The sequence below is a fragment of the Cucurbita maxima genome, unplaced genomic scaffold, assembly GCF_002738345.1.
Source record: "Cucurbita maxima cultivar Rimu unplaced genomic scaffold, Cmax_1.0 Cma_Scf00048, whole genome shotgun sequence".
Lineage (NCBI taxonomy): Eukaryota > Viridiplantae > Streptophyta > Magnoliopsida > Cucurbitales > Cucurbitaceae > Cucurbita > Cucurbita maxima.
Window position 1 is genome coordinate 292,766 of NW_019272064.1, and position 21,515 is coordinate 314,280.

The 21,515-nt window shown below is 37.2% G+C and overlaps 3 protein-coding genes and 1 long non-coding RNA gene across 7 annotated transcripts; 3 read left to right on the forward strand and 1 right to left on the reverse strand.

Annotated features, from left to right (window-relative positions):
• Nucleotides 1-1,518: 1,518 nt before the first annotated feature.
• On the forward strand, nt 1,519-6,091 carry LOC111470943. Of its 3 annotated transcripts, none has more exons than XR_002715142.1 (3): nt 1,519-1,802; nt 1,896-2,100; nt 5,835-6,091. It is a non-coding gene; the product is annotated as an uncharacterized LOC111470943 (long non-coding RNA). The 3 variants fall into 3 exon arrangements; XR_002715143.1 differs by having other exon boundaries at nt 1,900-2,100; XR_002715144.1 differs by having other exon boundaries at nt 1,524-1,802; nt 1,947-2,100.
• A 392-nt stretch (nt 6,092-6,483) lies between these two features.
• LOC111470924 (far upstream element-binding protein 2-like) lies at nt 6,484-10,651 on the forward strand. Its single transcript, XM_023116575.1, has 8 exons — nt 6,484-6,834; nt 7,650-7,726; nt 7,816-8,001; nt 8,554-8,649; nt 8,722-8,793; nt 9,201-9,317; nt 9,665-10,360; nt 10,397-10,651. Exons 1-8 carry the CDS (start codon nt 6,624-6,626, stop codon nt 10,484-10,486), a joined length of 1,545 nt encoding a protein of 514 aa, XP_022972343.1. The 5' UTR covers nt 6,484-6,623; the 3' UTR covers nt 10,487-10,651.
• A 1,603-nt stretch (nt 10,652-12,254) lies between these two features.
• On the forward strand, nt 12,255-14,887 carry LOC111470931 (transcription factor HHO6-like). Of its 2 annotated transcripts, none has more exons than XM_023116586.1 (5): nt 12,255-12,551; nt 12,703-12,875; nt 13,019-13,367; nt 14,142-14,218; nt 14,309-14,887. In XM_023116586.1, the coding sequence occupies exons 1-5, from the start codon at nt 12,365-12,367 to the stop codon at nt 14,555-14,557; spliced, it is 1,035 nt and encodes a 344-aa protein (XP_022972354.1). In that variant the 5' UTR covers nt 12,255-12,364; the 3' UTR covers nt 14,558-14,887. The 2 variants fall into 2 exon arrangements, with proteins under 2 accessions (XP_022972354.1, XP_022972355.1); XM_023116587.1 differs by having other exon boundaries at nt 13,088-13,367.
• A 3,638-nt stretch (nt 14,888-18,525) lies between these two features.
• On the reverse strand, nt 18,526-20,357 carry LOC111470940. The gene is made up of 2 exons (XM_023116596.1): nt 19,836-20,357; nt 18,526-18,881 (listed from the first exon to the last, which is right to left on the reverse strand). The coding sequence occupies exons 1-2, from the start codon at nt 20,209-20,211 to the stop codon at nt 18,853-18,855; spliced, it is 405 nt and encodes a 134-aa protein (XP_022972364.1). The 5' UTR covers nt 20,212-20,357; the 3' UTR covers nt 18,526-18,852.
• Nucleotides 20,358-21,515: the final 1,158 nt, after the last annotated feature.

Genomic DNA, 21,515 nt, shown 5'->3' on the forward strand with positions numbered 1-21,515 from the left:
AGATAAATATGACTTTTTAAAAAAATAATAACTAAACTACCTCATCTGATGAGTTTAAATTCTAGTTGCGTTGTTCACGTCATGAACTCAAACTAATTTTGAATTATGAGCCGTCGAAAATAATTTAATTAACTACATTATTATTATTTTTTGAGGGAATCTTCATTATTCCTTAATTTTATTTTATAAAATAATTACTTTGAAAACTGTTATTATAAAAGGAATATTTTTAATAATAAATATGTTAAAAATATTGATTAGTAAAATCTAAACTGTCAGGTGATTGGTGGGATTTAATTTTAAATCACATTTTTCACGATCTTAATTCCTTGTCTGTTCATGCTAATAAATTTAATTAATTACTCCACTAAATATATTCCACTTCCATTTTATTTTTTTAAAATTGTAATTATTTTATTGGTTCTTGTATATTCGATATCTCAATCAAATAATAACAAATAAGAGGGTCCCGATTATTTAAATGTGTCTATTTATATGAGTACACGTGTTATTTATTGAGAATATATTTTATTTATTATTATTATTATTGATATTGTTAGGAAAGAAAATGATAGTAAAATAAAATATGATTTGAATATTAATTTTTGTTTTATTTAAGCCTACAAACTCTTAGCGACGGTTGGTAATAAATCGGAGGAAGGTGAGGATGACGTCATGTTATACGATGGTTGTTATTATTATTATTGATATTGTCATCATGCTCGTTATGCAATCTGTCCTAAGTGTGGAAGATAGATGCAATTGGTAATTGTAAGGTTAGCCATATAACACAGTTAATAATATTTTATTTCAAGCTGTATTATAATTTTTTTTTTGTTAAAAAATAAAAATTATTTAAAATTAAAATTCTAAAAATAAATAGAAAATTTTAGATAGGCTTATCCAGCCGCTGGCGACGTGTCCAACAAAGAGAGGTCGAAATCTGACAATTAAATAAACAAGGGTAGAATAGTAATTTCACATAAATAAAAGACAAAAGTAAATGGACACTTAGTGAGTTTTTTTTTTTTTTTTTTTTTTTTTTTTTTTTTTTTTTTTTTTTTTTTTTTTTTTTTTTTTTTTTTTTTTTTATGAATCAATTTTAACCACTCAATTTAAAAATGAATCAAATCTAAACTACTAAAAATGATGAGATCATGGAAATTAAAATAAGAACAATACATGCAATAATTTTATTAAATAAATCTTAGCCACTCAAAAATAAACCATCCTTTTTTCTTTTTTTGTTAAAATATGTAATGATATCATGGTAAATAAAAAATAAAATTACCACCTAATACCAATTTAATGCTCTAATTAATTACATTAACACAACATAATTCTTTATTAAGTTATTAATTAATTAATTAAATTAGATAACCGTTCAAAAACTCATAATTACCAGTAACCCAACCGATTTAAGTTAAATTATAAGGGTTAGATTGGGTTTGAATTAAATTCGTTTTTTTGGAACTCAATATGTTTCGGTTTGAGCATGATTCATTTTTTGGAACCTTGATCTAGTTCAGGTTGGGTTTGGATCGAATTCTAATTTTTGTGATCCAACTCGAAAACTTTAAAAAAAATATTTACTTGGAAAAAAGGCCTACGAAGATGAGTTGATACTGAAACCACTCAAACCACTCTCAATCCAACCTTTACATGAAAACCCTCAACCCAACCTGTACAACCTAACCTGTATATCCTTATGTTTTAGTTCTTAGCAGGATGCGAGAGATTACCTTTTGATTTATCAGAAGCGGAAGAATAATTAGTAGCGGGTTATCAAACCGAGTATTCGGGTATCAAATTTGGTTTATTTTATGTTGCTTCTTATCTAAATCTATTAGTTTCTTCGTTATTTGTAACGGTTCTTTACTTGGGTGGTGGGGAAGGAAGTTGAGGGGTTTTGTTTTGCTGGAGCTGATCCTCCCAGAATTTTTCAGAATTTGTGGCGGTTTATGGTGTCCGTGACAAACCCTCCTTCCAAAACTGTGTGTTCATCCATCAACAGCTTTCAATTGAGGCGCAGCGATGGCGACGCACCTTCAAAGTTCCACTAAAATGGCTCTTCACGCCCCGGTTCTTCTAGAGCTCAGAGTAAGCTTGACGACCCTTTCTTCTCTTTCTCTTTATGAAGTATTTTCTGTGAAGCCTGAGTTAGTGGGTGGGATTATTAGAGATCTGTTTCTAGCTTTCAAGAATGCATTTGTTTTGTTTCTCATTGTACATTAAGCTAATTGGTGTTTGATTGAATTGGTGGAAGAATCTTGATACAAATTTGTGGGTTATGGTGATTGGAAAATCCATAGCTCGTGTAATGTTTACATTTCTGTCATGAATTTGCGTTTTGTTTTAAGGGATTTTCTACACCTCTAGTTGACTGTTGAACGGGCTCGAGGTCACTTACTTACCCTGTCGTGTTGACGATTATTGGGAGAGGAGTCCTACATCGAGTAATTAAGAGGTTGATCATGAGTCAAAAGCAAATCCACGAGAGCTTATGCTTAAAGTGGACAATATCATATTATTGTGGAGAGTAATGCCCTTAACTTAGGCATGTCAATAGAATTCTCAAATGTCGAACAAAGAAGTTGAGCCTCGAAGGTGTTGTCAAAAGTGACTTAAGTGTCGAACAAATAGTGTAGTTTGTTCGAGAGCTCTTGAGAAGGAGTCGAGCCTCGATTAAGGGGAGGCTCTATGGTGTGTTTTGTTTGAGGGGAGGATTGTTGAAGATTGTTGAAGATGGTTGGGAGGGAGTCCCACATTGGCTAATTAAGGAGATGATCATGGGTTTATAAGTAAGGAATGCATCTCCATTGGTACGAGGTCTTTTGGGGAAACCAAAAACAAATCCATGAGAGCTTATGCTCAAAGTGGACAATATCATGCCATTGTGGAGAGTCGTGATCCCTAACATGGTATCAGAGCCATGCCCTTAACTTAACCATGTCAATAGAATCCTCAAATTTTGAACAAAGAAGTTGCGAGCCTCGAAGGTGTAGTCAAAAGTGACTCAAGCGTCGAATAAAGAGTTTATTTTGTTCGAGGGCTCCTGCTGTTCGAGGACTCCATAGGCTTAGGGGAGGCTCTATGGTGTGCTTTGTTCGAAGGGAGGATTGTTGAAGATTATTGATAGAGGAGTCCAACATCGACTAATTAAGGGGTTGATCATGGGTTCCAACATCGACTAATTAAGGGGTTGATCATGGGTTTATAAGTAAGGAATACATCTCAATTTGTATTAGGCTTTTTGGGGAAACCTAAAGCGATCATGGGTTCCAACATCGACTAATTAAGGGGTTGATCATGGGTTTATAAGTAAGGAATACATCTCAATTTGTATTAGGCTTTTTGGGGAAACCTAGAGCAGAACCATGAGAACTTAAACTCAAAGTGGACAATATCATATCATTGTGGAGTGTCGTGTTGCCCGTTCGTTTTCCTAAATTCTATTCTTTCACTGAATTCTTCTATCCAAACGTGTAATGTCAAGACTTCGATAGTTGAGTCGTGTTATATTTGTTGGATGATGAAAGTCCCACATCGGTTAATTTAGGGAATGGTCATGGGTTTATAATCTAAGAATACACTCTTCATTGGTGTGAGGCCTTTTGGGAAGCCCAAAACAAAGCCATGAGAGCTTATGCTCAAAGTGGACAATATCATACCATTGTGGAGAGTCGTATTCGTCTAATAATATTGGCCCGAACTTAGCCACGAAGTGAGTTTAAAACCACATAAAAGATATCAGAATGCTAGATCTGTGGTTTCTTGTGCTATGAATATGACTGCAGGACAATCAGACGATTCAGGAAGGGTAAGATGGGATAGTTTGAAGGACAGGGTAAAAAAGCTTTGGGAAAGCTCACAAGAGCCAGTGTAATGCTTCCCTTGGAATGAGGCATTGGATAATTTCATCCAGCTTATAGCTGATCTCGTTTTGATGGTTACTTGTGTATACCGTTACTCGTCGTTACCTCCCTCAGCGAGACGTCCTACTGTGCGCATCAAAAGAAGCTTCTTATTGTCCCGTTTCCGCTTATAATCGGCTTCTCCGTTGCCGAGGTCATGAGACAGACAGCTTTGAGTCTATCTCCAATTCTTAAGGTATGATTTCTGCATCGTTCTCTCCATTTTGTGTGAGACTTTAGTTGAATGGATCACCCGGATGGCTATTGTCCATGTAACGGCCTAAACCTACCGCTAGCAGATATTGTCCTCTTTGGGCTTTCCGTTAAGGTTTTTAAAATGTGTTTGCTAGGGAGAGGTTTCCACATCCTTATAAGAATGTTTCGTTCTCCTCCCCAACCGATGTGGGATCTCACGATCCACCCCCTTTCGAGGCCTAGCGTCCTTGCTGGCACACCGCCTCGTATCCACCTCCTTCGGGACATGTTTCATTCTCCCTTCAACCGATGTGGGGTTTCACAATCCACCCCCTTCAGGGCGTAGCGTCCTTGCTAGCACTCGTTCCCTACTCCAATCGACGTAGGACCCTCCAATCTACCCCCTTTGGCCCAGTGCCTTGCTGGCGCACCATCTTGTGTCTACCTCCCTTCAGAGCTCAGCCTCCTCGCTGTCACTATCACTCGGTGTCTGGCTCTGATACCATTTGTAACGCCCCCAAACCCACCATTAGCCGATATTGTCATCTTTGAACTTCCTTTCAAGATTTTTAAAATGGGTTTACTAGGGAGAGGTTTTCACACCCTTATAAAGAATGTTTAATTCTCCTCCCTAAACGATGTGGGATCTCACATACCAAGTATTGATCTTTGTTATTGCATCAAAACTTCAACAAAAACGGCATAAATGATATTCGCTAGGATTGTTTGAACACGGCTTATTAGTCTTCCTAGTTTTCGACAATCTACATCGTCTATGAGGAAACCTTTTCATCTTGGACGCCTTAAACTGTAGCGGCAAACTTACATTAATGATTTGTGTGGGAAATTCAGAAGGTTTCTTGAGGCATTGTCGTATTAGTCATGGATGAAATCTTCCGTAGTTCTTTTTTGCTATCCACCCTGGTAGATGAACACGACTCTCCAAAATGATATGATATTATCCACTTTGAGTATAAGCTCTCATTGCTTTGTTTTGGGCTTCCTAATCGTGTTCATCTAACACACCCTTTTCCTTTTTCCAAGATCTAGAAGTGCCATGACATTTGATCACCATTGCTATGTTCTTCGCCCTCATTAAACGGCCCGACCCGTACTATCCATATTGGGGTCGGATATTCATATCGCATTTTGCTACTGAAGGTTTGTTTCGAACTCTATGGTCTTCGTTTCTCTGGTTTTAAAGACCTCGAAAGACATCGACGTTGTTGAAGCACAATGAGAAGGCGTAGAGAACATTGGACCAGGTATTACTTTACTACTAGCAATCGACTCGATGCTTTTTAGTATCTAATTTCATTTTGATACCCCATGTGAGTAGTTATGACTCGGGTGCCTCGATACGAAGGTCGAACTCAAGAGTAGCTTTGTTATAGGATTGCTATCGAAAATGTTATTAGGGTATTAGGGTATGGTAATAATTGGTTAGGGATGTTGTTATGGGGAGAAAGGGTAAAATTAGGAGTCAATTTAGTTGGCTTAGGCTCGAGTGATCTCAAGAATGGGAGAGTCCAAGTACCATGAATTATTTGGCTTCTCTTTGGGGATTCAAACCACTGACCTCTTAGCTGAAGGTATATCCCTTGATCAGTTGAGTTTAGCTCAAGTTGTATATGTCGATAGCATTTTAGTTCTATTTGGTTCTATCATTTCGTCTCTCATGTTGGTAGCTGGGTAACTTATGGATTTGTTTTCAATCAATTGCAGGCTTCATTAGAATGAAGTGATCGATCGAGCAGGTGAACTGGTCGATAGGTTCTTATAGCACGAGGCAGATTATGCTTAAGTGATGGACATCCGAGATAAGCATTAAATGAAGTCTAAAAAAATTGTGTAGGTTCGAGAATAATAAAAATTTTCAAAATCATGTCACCATAATTCATATTACCAAATTACCCCCAAAATAATGTTGAATATCCATATTATCTTCTTGCTTCTAATTCGAGATTCTGTCTATTTTAGTCTATATGCTTTTAAACTTCTATTTTAATCACAATTATTAACGTTTTCCATACGTGCACAAAGTTACAAACTTGGCACCCGAAAGTAGGGCCTGCACTAAAACAAATACTCTCGTGTTTCCTGTCTTTGATGTTGTGAGGATGATCGAGGTAGCCATGACACGAAACAGGCGATGACAAACAGAGTAACAACCATGAATACAATGAATAAGTCGTAGCTGACATCGTCGACTCCGTCAATGATCTTATGAAGGATGAAGGCGACACGAGAAACCGAACTCAATTGAAAAATATATTTTTTATAATAAAAAAGACAAATTTGAAAATGTAATTTAATGAAAAGAAAGGAGAATAGTGAGTTCTTGACTTAAACAAAGACTTGGGAAAAACAAGACCTTCCAAATCCAATTTCGTTTTGAAGCGATTCGAACTCAAAAAGCCCTACACCATCATTCCCGGCCGCGCCACACCGCTGAATCTTCATTCCTCTTTTACTCTCACTCTCTGCGCCGGAGTTCGCCTGATTCCGGCCGCCATGAAAGACTCCGATGACGGAGAAGAGCTTCACTCCGACTCTAACAAGCGCAAGCTCGAACAGAATATTCAATTGGCTAAGCTAAAAGCTCAGGAAATCGTTGCTAAGATAGTGAGCGATGCCGAGTCCAAACGCCCTCGTTTTGACTATGAATCACCCGCTACCGCCCCCGCGCCACAAAACCCTCCATTACCCTCCTCTTCATTTCCTGGTAAGCCAGAGGATTTTTGTTCGTACATATGTAGGATTCTTACTGATTCTTGCGACATGAATTTTTGTTCATTCATTTGTGGTTGATATAGACTAGTTTGGTAGCATAGCTATAAGCGGAAACTGGGCATCAATTTTTCTCTAAAGATTAGTCTACTTTGTGGGGGTGGGTGACATCAATTCATCGGCAACCCAAGGGTTCCGAAATTAGGTTCGGAGAGTGTTATGGAGTTTGTAACAATTAGAACCCTTATTGTGTTCTTTAGATTTCCACCACGTTGTAATCTGCCAAACAATGGGAATGTTGATGAAAATGAAACTCTGTCTTCATGGAAATTTGTGGTTTGAAGCAAATGAAAATTTCCCTTTCACGTTTAACAACAGGTAGCTCCATGTTTTGGATCAATCTTGCTCTAGTTTCATGACCATTTCAAGCATTTATGGAATCTTTTGGATCAATCTTCGAGATCTTTTGTGTTCGTCACTGAAAATCCTTTTTTTTTTTTTTGGTTGCTTTTCCTATGTTTGTTTGTATCTAATTGCCTGTTACTTGAGATTCTTTTTTGACGTGTTTAATATGATTAAGAATTTTGATTCTACTAATCAGGAAGCAGATGTTCATGTATTTTCATACTCAAATATCCATGCTTCATGTCGTGTATTGCTTCTTGCATTAGGATTTTCCAACATCCTTTGGCAACCTTGAGATTCACACTGCATTCTGTGTAAATTAAATACTGAACATGTCGTTGCACTTTCTATTGAAAAGAGACTCGAAATTTCAATGCTAGATTTTGCTAACTTTCAAGTGTTCAGTTTCTTCTGGTACTCAAACAGGTCCATATCGTGGGTTTCAAACCACGAGTAAGAAAATAAATATTCCAACTATGAAGGTACTTGGTTGCTCATCTTGTTTGTTAGATAGATTACCATTTGCATATTACTGACAATGATGATTATTTCTTTTCAAATCCGTTTGTAGGTTGGATTGATTATCGGGAAAGGTGGAGAAACAATCAAATACCTACAACTTCAATCAGGGGCTAAAATCCAGATCACTAGAGATTTCGAAGCTGATCCTCAGTCTTTGACGAGAGACGTTGAATTAATGGGCACTTCAGAACAAGTTAGCAGGGCAGAACAACTTATTAATGAAGCAATTGCGGAGGTAAGCACTAATTAAAATGTTATCATTGCCAACCTTTGTGTTGTAAATGTAACGGCCTTAGCCCATCGCTAGCAGATATTGTTCTCTTTGGGCTTTCCTTTTCGTGCTTCCCCTTAAGGTTTTTAAAACGCATCTGCTAGAGAAAGGTTTCTACACCCTTATAAATAATGATTCTTCCCCTCTCCAACCGATGTGGGACCTCACAATCCCACCCCCTTCGGGCCCAGCATCTTTGCTGGCACTCGTTGCCCTCGCCAATCGATGTGGGACTCCCCATCCGTCTGGTGTCTACCACCCTCCTTCGAGGTTCAGCCTCCTTGTTGGCACATCCCAGTGTCTTGCTCTGATACCATTTGCAACAGCCCAAGCCCACCACTAGCAGATATTGTCCTCTTTGGGCTTTCTATTTCGGGATTCCCCTCAAAGTTTTTTAAAACGCGTATGCTAGGGAGAGGTTTCCACACCCTTGTAAAAAATGATTCGTTCCATCCTCCAGCCGACGTGGGATCTCACAGTAGATGTAAAACTAATTTTGGCACCTTATTGTAACAGGCAGATTCAGGGGGTTCTGCCTCAACTGCAAATCAGGCAATGAACTCAAGTCAACCTGGAGTCGAGCAGTTTGTAATGAAGATTCCTAATAATAAGGTAATTGCTTTCGTTGTGTTTTATCTACCCTTGAAGGTTAAACTAGTATTATGATAAAAATTTTGTTTATAGGTTGCACTTGTCATTGGAAAGGGAGGTGAAACTATAAAGAGTATACAGAGCAAGTCAGTTGCACGCGTTCAGGTATTATTTAACTTGTGAGAACTGGAGACCATCAAACCGTTTCCAATTTTTTGCAGGTCAAATCATCTAAGAGTCTAAAATTAGCAAGCTTTAAGGCATATTACTGCTCCAATCTGTTTAGTTTTGTAACCTTGACTTGTCAGAATTGTTTACCATCACATTATTCCGACATCTTTGTTCCCCTAACTCTGTTTATCCCCCCAAAAGAACTGCTTAGTCGTCTTAGCCATTGGGGCAAATATTATATGGGTCTCTGCATCGTTCACATTATACTCTTAATACTCGATATGATTTTGTTTCTTCATGTGGAACGCAAGATGTGACGTCTCGCCTCTTATCTTTTTAAGGCTGTTATCTGAATCCAGAATGCTATTAATCATTTTCTTGTTCGGACTCCTACCCTACAGATTATCCCTTTGCACCTTCCTCCAGGAGATACTTCGATTGAGAGAACTGTTTATATTAATGGTCTGAAGGAGCAGATCGAGTCAGCCAAAGAAATGATTAACGAAGTAATAAATGGGGTAAGTCATCAGGTACCTGTATTGCCTTAGCATACTTTTGTATGGAAGAATGATTTCCTAGAATTCTAAATGGAAGCATTAGGAAATAACATCTGAACTGTCAAATATCTTAATAGCTACGCCCCTAATATCTTCCTGGCTCCATTAATTTCTGCTGAGGTTTCTGTGGTTTTGATCAAACTATGCTTGATGTAATTTTCATGGCAAGTGTGTTCTAACATTTTGCTCATATGTTTGTGCTAAGTTCACTGCAAATCATTATTGTATCTTTCATTAGTGTACACTTTGATCGGCTGCTGGAATTTGAATGCTATTATTCTGAGACGTAAATGCTCCCCTTTCTGCAGAAACGTCTGGTAAATGCCTCTGAAACTACTAGCTATGCACAACCAACGTACCCCCCTCCTAACAATTGGTCTCAAGCTGGACAACCTCCATTGCAGCAACCCCAATATGGATATGCACCCGGAACCTATCCACCGCCTCCAGGGGCTCCGTATTATAGTAATTATCCAACTCAAGTAGGAAGCTGGGATCAGGCAAACCAATCAACCATTCAGCCATCCGAACAAAGTACAGGATATGATTACTATGGCCAACAGTCTCATTTCGGGTCAGCTCCTCCGTATCATAGCTATGCCTACGGTCAATCAGCCTCAACTGGCACTCATGGTTATGATCAGAGCTACTCCCAACAGGCACCGAGTTATGGGCAAAATTTCTCCGGCCAGTTTCATCCAGACGATCGGCAAAGCATGTACCTTAACTCAGGGGGTGCACCACCTTCTGTGCCATCAACAAATGGAACCTCTGAGGGTACATATCCGGGTGCAGCATACCAAGTTTCCAATGGCCAACCAATGGCAAACCCTCTGTCTGGGTACTGGACTTACCCAAGCGACACGACCCAACTGCTTCCTCAGGCTGGAAATGACCCTTCCGAGTCTTATCCACCTCAGCCCATGTATGAACAGAGTGAGTACCCTCCACCACCGGGCGTGTATTCTCAGGAAGTAACACCCTCAGCTCCGGGTCCTACACAGACAGTGGGACAAACCCAATCGCAACCCCCATCGGTTCGCGGAGTTGAACCATCTCGAGATGGAAATTCAAATGGAGCGCAAAGCTTATCTCCTGCTGTGCAGGAAACTGCCAATTCAGAAAGTTGACCATGGTGTGTAGTTTATCAGTTCTTCCTTCATTTTTTACCGATATACAAAACATATTTTGATAGCCATTTTAGGGCCTCTGTAATGAACTTTACTCATGAAATGCCAAGTTACTTTCCTATTCATATTATTGGATGCAGAGATGTAAACAAAGGTTGGACAAGCAGTTCAAATATTTGCTACAGAAAGTATACAACTGTTGAGCTGATCAATAAAACACCAAACCGGAGAAGCTTATATCAAGAATATGAGAATGTGAATATATACATATACATTATGGGACTATGATGAAAAAAAAAAAGAAAGTATAATATATTGCACTAGGCTTGTGCTCTTTGCAACCACGAGGTTGGGCTTGAGACCCTATTATTCGACTCCCCTTTAGTTGAGTTATCAGGGGGAGATGTGCTCTTATGGGTTGGTGGCTCTCATAGGATCGTTCAATGGGGTACAAAGCTTGACTGTTTGTGGCGAAAATTATAAAGAGTAGTTTGGTGTGCTGTTCTTTTTGTCCATGATGTTACCTCGCACGCCTCCCCTCTAGACAGTTAATCTCATTGTGTTTGGTCTTATGAGATCCCACATTGATAGGAGAGAGGAACGAGTGCCAGAGAAGAAGAGAGTGTCAGAGCTTATGAGATCCCACATCGATGGGAGAGAGGAACGAGTGCCAGAGAAGGTATTGGGTGTGAAAATTTTTTCCTATATGCTTTTCAAAATCTCGAGAGAATCCAAAGAAAAACTTGAGAGTGAAAACTTTTTCGTTTCTAGCCGTTTTAAAACTTGGGGGAATCCAAGGAAAAAACTTGAGGGAATGGAAAAAAGTATATTTGATGAATGCAGTAAAAAGTAGCCAGATATTAGCAAGAAATACCTTATCTAGCCCCAGATATACCCTATCTTAGCCAGAAATACCTTATCTAGTAACAAAGTAACCAGATATATCCTATCTAATAATAAAGTAGACAGATATACCTATCTAGTAACAAAGTAGCTAGATATACCCTATCTAATAACAAAGTAGTCAGATATACCCTATTCTAGTATCAAAATACTCGATCTACTAACAAAGTCTAGACATATCTGCTAACAAAACTGGAAAAAGCATAAACCTTAAAGAATAAGAAGACAATATCTCCTAGCTGGAAAAAACATTTGTCGCTAACAAAAGCTTACCGAAGAAGAGTACAATATGAACTTGAGCTAATTGGAGTGACTGGACTTTTATAAAGGAGCTCTCCATCATCAAAATTTGATGAGAAGGGAAATACTAATGCAATCCCCTTTAATAATAATAAAATGAAAATGTGACTTATAATTATAATATTAATTCTCACCTTTCAAAATTATTTTAAAAATTTCTCTTTTTTGGAATTTCATTAATAAAATGTTTAATTTTTTTAAAAAAAAATACAATAAATTCTTATATTATAGTTTTAAATACTTTATACCCACGTTAAATTTTCATAATATTTTTTTACCGAAATAAATTTGTAAATACTAATTTTTTAAAAATTAAATTATTATCCTATTCAAAAATACAATTATTCTATCGTTAGAATAAAATGTTATTTGAAAAATACTTATAAATAGACTGTTTGGCTATAAAATAGATACAAAATTCTTAAACACGATTTCTCTACTTTCACCACTTGCTCTTGTAGCGCGTGCTCTGCACTTCCATTATTATTTTTAAATTATTTAATTTTTGGAATCTGTAAATAAATTTGTTTATATTTTTACTAAATATAAAAGAATCTCCGTTCTCCTCTCCGCCCCTGCAACACAGAATCTCCGCGTAATACTCTTGCGGTTTCTCATCGGCTCTGAACCCCACACGATCGGAATCTGAATCGGCGGAATCAGACGACGATCGGAATGGGTTCTGTTTCGGATTTTCAACCCAAAACGATCACTGATTTCCTCCGTCAGATTTCGATGCTTACGAATGCCGCCGATCGGACTTCGAAACTCGATGATCTTGTGAAGAACTTGCAGGATGAAATGAAGAAGATCGATGCCTTCAAGCGGGAGCTTCCCTTCTGTATGCTTCTATTGAACGATGGTCAGTTTTTAGGTTTCAGCAACTTTAATTTGAGTCTGGGAGATCGGTTTTTGGATTTCATTTGATTTGTTCTTGATTTTGGGATTGAATGTTCTTTGTTTAGGGCTTCTCTGGATTTGAATTTTCTGTTCATGTGCTTCTGTTTTTGTAGCGATCCTTGCTTTGGGTAAGCCCAAACTGGTTCTGGAGGAATTCTTGTCATTGAACAGAGATTCTTCTGATGAGGAGGAGAAGGAACAGGATTGTGGAGATAAGAAGGAATGGATGAGCTCTGTTCAGCTATGGAAGACTGATCAGTTGCCGAACGCCCAAATCAAAACTAAGGTACCTACAAATAGACTAACTCTGTGATCTGTTCTTATTGCATTATTTGTCTGAAAAGGAACAATAGAATTCTTGGTGGGGTTTTTGAGAATATGTTCAATCCAAATAGGTTGAATGTTATTGAAGAGTTTTGTTTGTGATAGAGAAATGAGGGATGGGGTTATTTAGCTGCTGCAAACAAGAATGAAGAGAGATTGTTTGTTGGTTTAAAGTCATGTTCTGCTGTGAAGAAGGAAGAGAAGATTGAATCTCCCATTTGTGCACTTTCCTTGGTTACTCCCAGCTTGAAGAATCCTAGAGAAGAGTTAGTTTCCTGTGTTTTGCGGTCGAGTGGAAACCAAGCAAGTTCAACCTCTTTTGCTGATATACGGTCGAATCTACGGACGGTGTTGCCTCAGCAGCAGTCGCCTGCTCGGAAGCAGAGGAGGTGCTGGTCGCCAGAATTGCATCGGCGGTTCGAGAATGCCTTGCAGCAACTTGGAGGTTCACAAGGTGAGAACTATCTGTGTGATCATGAAAAGGATTTGTGTTGCTTTTCATGTTTGAATCAATTGCAAGTTGGTTCAGTTTTAGATCACTTTTCTGTTGGTTTCTGATGAGTTTTTAGGTGAATGGATAAACCAAACCAATACAACCGCAGAGCTTATAAACTAGATGATAAGCATATTTCTTGAAGAACTGTTGGATCATTTTTCTGTGTCAATTAGATGAGAGTAGATCGTTAATGTAACGGCTTAAGCTCACCATTAGCCGGTATTGTCTTTTTTGGACTTTCTCTTTTAGGTTTCCCCTCAAGGTTTTTAAAACGCGTCTACTAAGGAGAGATTTCCACACTTATAAAGGATGCTTCGTTTTCCTCCCCAACCGATATGGGATCTCACAATCCACCCCATCAAGGCCCAGCGTCCTCACTGACACTCGTTCCGTATCCCAATTGATGTGGGACCCCCCATTCCACCCCCTTTGGAGCCTAGTGTTACCGCCTCGTGTCCATCCCCTTCGGGGCTCAGCCTTCTCACTGATACCATTTATAATGGCCCAAGTCCACAGTTAGCAGATATTGTCCTCTTTTGAGCTTTCCTTTTCAAGCTTCCCCTCAAGGTTTTTAAAACGCGTCTGCTAGGGAGAGGTTTCCACACCCTTATAAAGGATGTTTCGTTCTCCTCCTCAACCAATGTGGGATTTCATAGTTAACTTGTGATAATTTTCTTGAAAATTCATGGCACTCAACCTATCTCTAATTCAAGCATGTTCGATCAAATGCAGTCGCAACCCCAAAGCAAATAAGAGAACTGATGCAGGTAGATGGCCTAACCAATGATGAAGTAAAAAGCCATTTACAAGTAAGGTTTCAGAAAAAACAAACATTCCCATTTGCAACTCATTTTCCTGAAAACTTCTAAACTCATCAATAATATTGCTTGTCAATGCAGAAATACCGTCTTCATACTCGGCGAGTACCATCGACACCAGCTGCCCGAGCAGCAGACCAATCTCCAGTTGTTCTAGGAGATTTAAGGATGTCCCAAGATGGGTGTGGTGAATCCTCAAAGGTGAGCAGCTCGCAGTCAGCCTCACCACAAGGTCCGCTCCAGTTCAATGTGAATGGAGGGTATTCCACGACCAGAGGCGACGGCATGGAGGACGAGGAAGATACTAAATCCGAGAGCTATGGGTACTGAAAAACTCAGGCTGGTAAAGATGTTCAAATTTTGGAGGCATATAATATAATACAATACGTTGGAGTTTGTCAATTACAGAAGGATCGTTGTTCTCAGTACATAAAAGAGGAGAGAATCAGAGAGAATGTGAATTATTTTTGTAGGATTAGTTTCTTTTGTGTTTTGTTAATTTCCCTTTTTGGGAATTTGGGTTGAAATATTTCTGGTTTAAAGTTTGATTGAGATGATAATTTGTTTATTCGAATGATGTTTTTTCTCCCATTTAGGAAAAAAGTTGGCACTTTTTCATGATCATTAAGGGAAAAAACCAACCCAACATGATTAATGTTCCATGTGACTGTAATGAGAGATTTGTTTTTGTTTTTTTTATGAAAAAAAAACAAAAACTTGGATGGTTTTTTATCAGCCCGAACCACCCTAGTTTAAGATATGATCTACCCGTCGTGCTTCATATATTCCTTGTTCTTTGAAGTATGACATCCTTCTTAGTTTTTGTTCACTCTGCCATTAGAACTTGGAGTTTTCGAGAAGGTAAGGTGATGTTGTGATTCTTGTTGAAAAAACAGACCGAAGGCGTACGAGTTGTTGGCTCGTCCAACCCGACAATTCGAGATTAGAGAGCAATCATTCCACCTTAAAGATGGTAGAAAATGTCTTCTTTGATCAGCTATTCTCCAAATTTTAGTTTGATAATTTTAGTTTGATTAATTGAAAAATTAATTCCTTAAGCTTTGACACAATAACGTAATAAAATAGAAGTGTATAAATCATTTAAAAATACAAAATACGAAAGATATAAACTATGTTCATATTGTACAAGGACTGATTTTTCGAAGTAAATAAGTGTTTGCATCTTCCTTCCTCCTCTCCCACATTTTCCATCGAGACTGAAAAGTAGTGATAAGGGTTACGAGAATATGATTTATCTCGACAAAAGATACGAGTAAGATGCAAAAAAAAATAAGGAAGCAGTGAGGCTAGTAAGTTTGTTCCGGAGCTGTAATCGTTTTCACTTTTATTTGATAATTGAACTATGCTCATATTAGCCGAAATTGAGGTATTTTCCGTCCAAACTTTCCATTTTTTCTAGACATGGAATCGTATTTGATTCATTGAACCTAACTTTGAAAAAAAAAATTGATTTGGTGTTTGATGAGACAACATCCAAACATGTCATATGAAGAATAAAATAGGAACACAATTTTCGCGGTCACCCGCTAGGCTCACAATTTTTAAAATGTATGAACGTTTTCACACGTTGAAAAAGTTTGTGGGACTAGAGGATCAATAGCATCGCTGACACACTGCCCGATGTCTAGCTCTTATATCATTTGTAACAACTCAAGCCTATAGCTTGCAGATATTGTTCACTTTGGCCCATTACGTATAGTCGTCAGCCTCATTATTTTTAAAACACATATACTAGAAAGAGGTTTACACGCCCTTATAACGAATGTTTGGTTTCCCTCTCTAACGAACGTGAGGTCTCACATGTTGGTTATAAGAACTTCTACTTAATAACATGTTAAAGGTTAATTTAAAGTTTTAGCTTATAAATTTGTAAGAACGTAACAAAGGTTAAATTAGACATAAACTTGAAAGTTTAGATATCAAACACAATCGTTAAACACCTAATCTTTTACCCATCTTCTTCTCATGTGGTTTGATTCTTCTCGATAAATCTTAGAAACAAATGGTGACCTAAAACAGTGCAGTTGTCCTAATTTTTGTTTCGGGACACCTACCATGCCATTTCACTAAAGTTAGGACAATTGTTCGTTAGAACGTTGGACAAGCTTTTCTTAAACATCATATTTTGAAACCTTCAAACGAACACGGGTTTTATACGTTCATTTTCATTCATAAATCCTTCAACCGAACGGATTTAACTTCGAGTTTTACCCAAAACTATTGTTTAAAACAAAAACCACAAAATTTGAACATTTTTTGAGACAAAATCATGAAAGAATGGTCAAAGTTTACAGCACAAAAATGATGAATGAATTAAAAGAAGAATATGGGATGGGATTTGAACCAAAAACCATGCTGAAAAGCTGTGTTGATTGGTCAACTAATTATGTAAAAAAAAAAAAAAAGACAAAAAAAAAAAAAAACCAGACAAGAACACAACCAGCTGCCATGCTTATCTGTTTAGAAATGATGAAAGGACATCATTCACGTCCTCTCACAAATTACACCAATTCCGAGAATCTCACGAGACATCGTAATAATTCTGGATGAATGTGTGGAAATCTCATTTTAGTAGACATGTTCTAAAATTGTGAGGTTGACACGATACGTAACGAGCTAAAATAAACAATATCTACTAGCCGTGAGTTTAGACTGTTACAAATGATAACAGAACCAACCACTGAACGATGTGTCAGTAAGGATGTTGAGCTCTCAAGAGGGGTAGATTGTGAAATCCCACATCTCGGTTGGAGAGGGAAACCCAAGCATTCCCGATAAAGGTGTGAAAACCTCTTTTTAATAAAAGTGTTTTAAAAACGTGAGACTGATGACAATATGTAATGATCTAAAACATATAATATGTACTAGAGATGGTTTGTACGGTTGCACACTAATTTTAAACCGCAAATATTTATTTGTTTATTTATCAACACCAATAAAAATTTGACACGTTTCACCAACTAAAATCATTTTCACTTTTTCACCACCTACACCTTTTTACTTTTTACTTGTCATGTTAACCATATGGCCCTCCAAAGGTAAATCTTTTAATTTTCCTCACTCAACAACTCCCAATAGTGGTTTGTGTGCATCATAATTATGCTTTAAAATATACTCTTTAGTGAATAATTGACTCAATTATTATTACTCCGAACTTTTATTACCCTAATCAATCAAATAAACGATCGAGAAGAATAAAAAAATGAACTAAAACTACATTCGAATGAGAGCGATTATGAATATATGATGACTAAGAAAAGCTTAAAAGAAAAGAAAGTTACGACCTATACCAACAAGATGCACCTTCTTTTTCAGTGGCTCAATCATAGGGAACTTTGTGGTTGAGCGTGCTATGTTGGGTGACTTCCTAGAAATTTTCTTGGGATGCATGTGAGTGAGAACAAAACATGCTGGAATGACTCGGGGTTGTTTATGGGGATAGTCTTCACTTTTAAGAATGAAGGAGTAAGTAACATGACTATGTCGCAAGGGAATGTCAAGGCTATCAAATGTGTTAGTCTGTGAGGATAGTTTTCACTACTAAGAAGCAAGGAGTAGGCAACATGACTATGTTGTCGGGGATGCTAGAGCCATCAGGTGCCAAATTTGGATTCTGAATCCTGGGTATGGATCATTACAACTTATCTATTGTTATTATTTAAATAGCAAGTCACGAGCCTCATTCAAAACCCACATAATAATGCATCAAATCGTTGTGGCTTAGGTCAACATGAACTTAAGTCAACAATAATTGACATGTACCCGGTCTTATAAATTTAAAAATTACCCTATACTAAATTATCTATTAAGATCATCATTTTTAAAAAATACACGGTTACCAACTTTGAGTATATTTCGACTCATCTCAAATGGTTGTAATTTTAAAGGTTTGTTTTATTATATTGAACTCAAATAAATAATATATTGTTTTATATTCATTTACTTGTTTTTTTTCAATTTTTTACCATTAATAACCTGAGTAATAGTTTTTTACCCTTACAAAATATCTTTTAATAACGATCGGCCATAATAATTAGAGTGTCATGCTAATAACGTGAAAGTTGCATGTTCGAGATATGCATGTAAAGCATCATTTTGCGGCGAGACCTTACTTTTTTTAAAATAAAAAATATCTGAGTAATACCAATTAAGCAAGCCAGCAGCCTATTAGCTCAGTTGGTTAGAGTGTCATGCTAATAATGCGAGGGTCGCAGGTTCGTCGAACCTGCATGGGTCATAATGTTTTACAACAATCATTTTAAAAAAGAATCCAGTAATATCATGCGCATTGACATATTAGCTCAGAGTGTCGTGCTAATAATGCGAAGGCCGCAGGTTCGAGACTTGCATGGGCCATAATGTTTTACAACAATCACGAGTAATATCATTAGCTCAGAGTGTCGTGTGAAGGTCGCAGGTTCGAGACCTTTATGCCAAAGTGTTGTGCTAATAACCTTAATGTTTTACAACAATCACGAGTAATATCATTAGCTCAGAGTGTCGTGTGAAGATCGCAGGTTCGAGACCTTTATGCCAAAGTGTTGTGCTAATAACCTGAAGGTCTCCGGTTTGAGATTTGCAGCCCAGAAATCATAGCCTATTTATCAACTTGATGTGAAGTCGGGATTCTTACCTGGAGAGCTTCAAGAAAAGGTATATGAGAAGCAACCCGATGGATTTGTACAGAAAGATAATGAAGATAAAGTGTATAGGTTGAAGAAAGCTCTATATGGTCTGAAGCAAGCTCCGAGTCACATTGATTCGAATAATTTGAGCAAAAATAAATAAATAATTATTTTGAATATTCTTTTTGGCCCACCAATATTCAAATAATTGTCTTTTTGACCCCTTTTGAAAATAAAAACTTTTCCAAATATATTATATTCTTTAATACATAATATGAAAAAAATAATAATAAAGTTACAATTTTAATCCTAAATTTTCCTAAATTTAAAATAAAAATTCTACATATTATATTAGACAAAAATGACAAATTATATTTTTTAAATTTTGTAAATGACCATATTACTTAATAAGATTATAAATTTTAAAAAAATAATATATTTAATTAATTCCAAAGCACAATAAATCCCAAATTTCACTTTTAAAAAATGGTATAAAATCTAAAAAGAGTATAGAAAATTACATTTCCACCCTTTTTAGAGGAATAAAAAGTTTTAATAAAGAGTACAATATTTATTTGTTTATTTGGGTGTTTTTTCAAGAAAAGAAAAAGTGTAGTATTGAAGTTACATTTTTGCCCTTCTGTATTTTATTTTAGTTATTCTAATTTTTTATTTTATTTTATTTTTTTGAACGAGTGCGTCTCTGTCGTATTTAAATTATTCAAATTATTTTTAAAAAAATGTAAATATTTTAAATATCAAGTTAAGAAAATTTATTTATATAGAATTAAAATTTTAAAATTTATTTAAAATTTAAAATTGAAACATTAAATAAGCTATAAATTATAAAATTTAAAAAGTTGAGGAACTAAAAAAAATTGAAGATTTAAATTGCATAGAGAAAAATTGAACCCTCGAAAAATAAAAAAACTTTACTCTTCTAATTGAATCTCACGACTCACCGCCGCCGGTTCCGGGAGCCGCCGACTGCAAATTCTCGCGTTTTTCATCGGCGCCTTGCTTGATTTCCGGCGGCCCACCAAGGGGTTCGACTACAGGAACAGCATCGAGCGGCGGAGGGTGGCGGAGATGCGCCGGCGGCGGCGGAGGGTCGAGGGAGCCATCGAGGCAGGAAGCGCATTTCTTCTCGACCCATTCCTCGACGTCGTAGTGGGCGCCGTAGCCGAAGACGGGGCGGCCGGAGCAGAGACGGCCGATAATGCCGGCGATGACGCCGAGGATGGAAATGACTGCGAGGACGGCTATGACTGGGCCGACGGAGCCGTGGCCGGAATGAGCGGTCGGCGGGGGCTGGAGCTGGTCGAAGGGAGTGGACATGGGAGGGAATTAAGTTTGTGGAGTGAAATTGAAGCGGCGGCGGCGGCGGCGGAGGAGGAGCGGAAGCGGATTTGAGGTTTTGGGTTTAGGGACGAGACAAGATGGGTTCAGAGACGTTGGAAGGATGTGGACGACAAGCGAAACACTTGACGTGACGTGGTTTTATGGCCACTTTTTTTTTAATAATTAAATTCATTATTATTATTATTTTTTAATTTTAAATATGTTGATTATGAGTTAATTTTTAATTTTTTCGAAATATATTTTGAGTTTGTTGCAAGTTATATCAGAGTCAGATACAAGTGGAAACGGACAATAATTGTTAAACATGTTTTAACATTGTGACGACGGTGTAACGAGTCAAAGCAGACAATAATGGTTAATAATGGGTTTGAGCTATTATAAATGGTATCAGAGTCAGATATCGAGTGACACACCAACAAGGACGTTGAGTCCCTATGGAGAGGGGAACAAAACAGTCATTGTAAGGGTGTTGAAACCTCTCCCGAATAGACATGTTTTAAAATCGTGAGGCTGACAATGAATAATATCTGCTAGAGGTAGATGGAAGAGGATAATATGAACATAAATAAAATATTATTGGCGTAGTTGTTCATTTTGCTACCCGCATCATCAACTAAATAAGGACACAACATAGTTACTAATAAAATATTGACTAAAAAATAATTTGGTTGATAAAATTTGGATTTAATTGCATTTAAGTCCCTAAATTTTGGAAGTCTTTACATTTGAACCCTTTTAACTTTTGATATTTAAATATTTAGTTCATAAAGTTAATTTTCCATTTTATAATACGTGGAATTATTGTATATTTATTAATTAATTTTATTGAGAGATATTTAAAATGGTTGAATGGTAAGGACGCTATGCCCTTAAATACTGGTCCTGACCCCTGCCCTACCGCGTCGTCTCGGCTATGCTCAAATACGGGCGCTCCTACGGTTAAGACTTTGCACTCGCTAGGAAAAGTCCACGCAATCTTTTCTATCCTTATTTAAACCTACCTTCATTCATTTTTTTTTAATATAATAATAAATAATCAATTTTAACGGTGGATTTTTTTATTAAAGATGTCCACGAGACGGAGTGGTACGGTAACAAGGAAGTCTTCCTATACTCGTTCTAGCTGTTGGAGGATGAAAGTCCCATATCGGCTAATTTAGAGAATGATCATGAGTTTATAATCAAATAATACTTCCACCATTAGTATGAGGCATTTTGGGGAAGCACAAAGCAAAAGCCACGAGAGCTTATGCTCAAAGTGGACAATATCATACCATTGT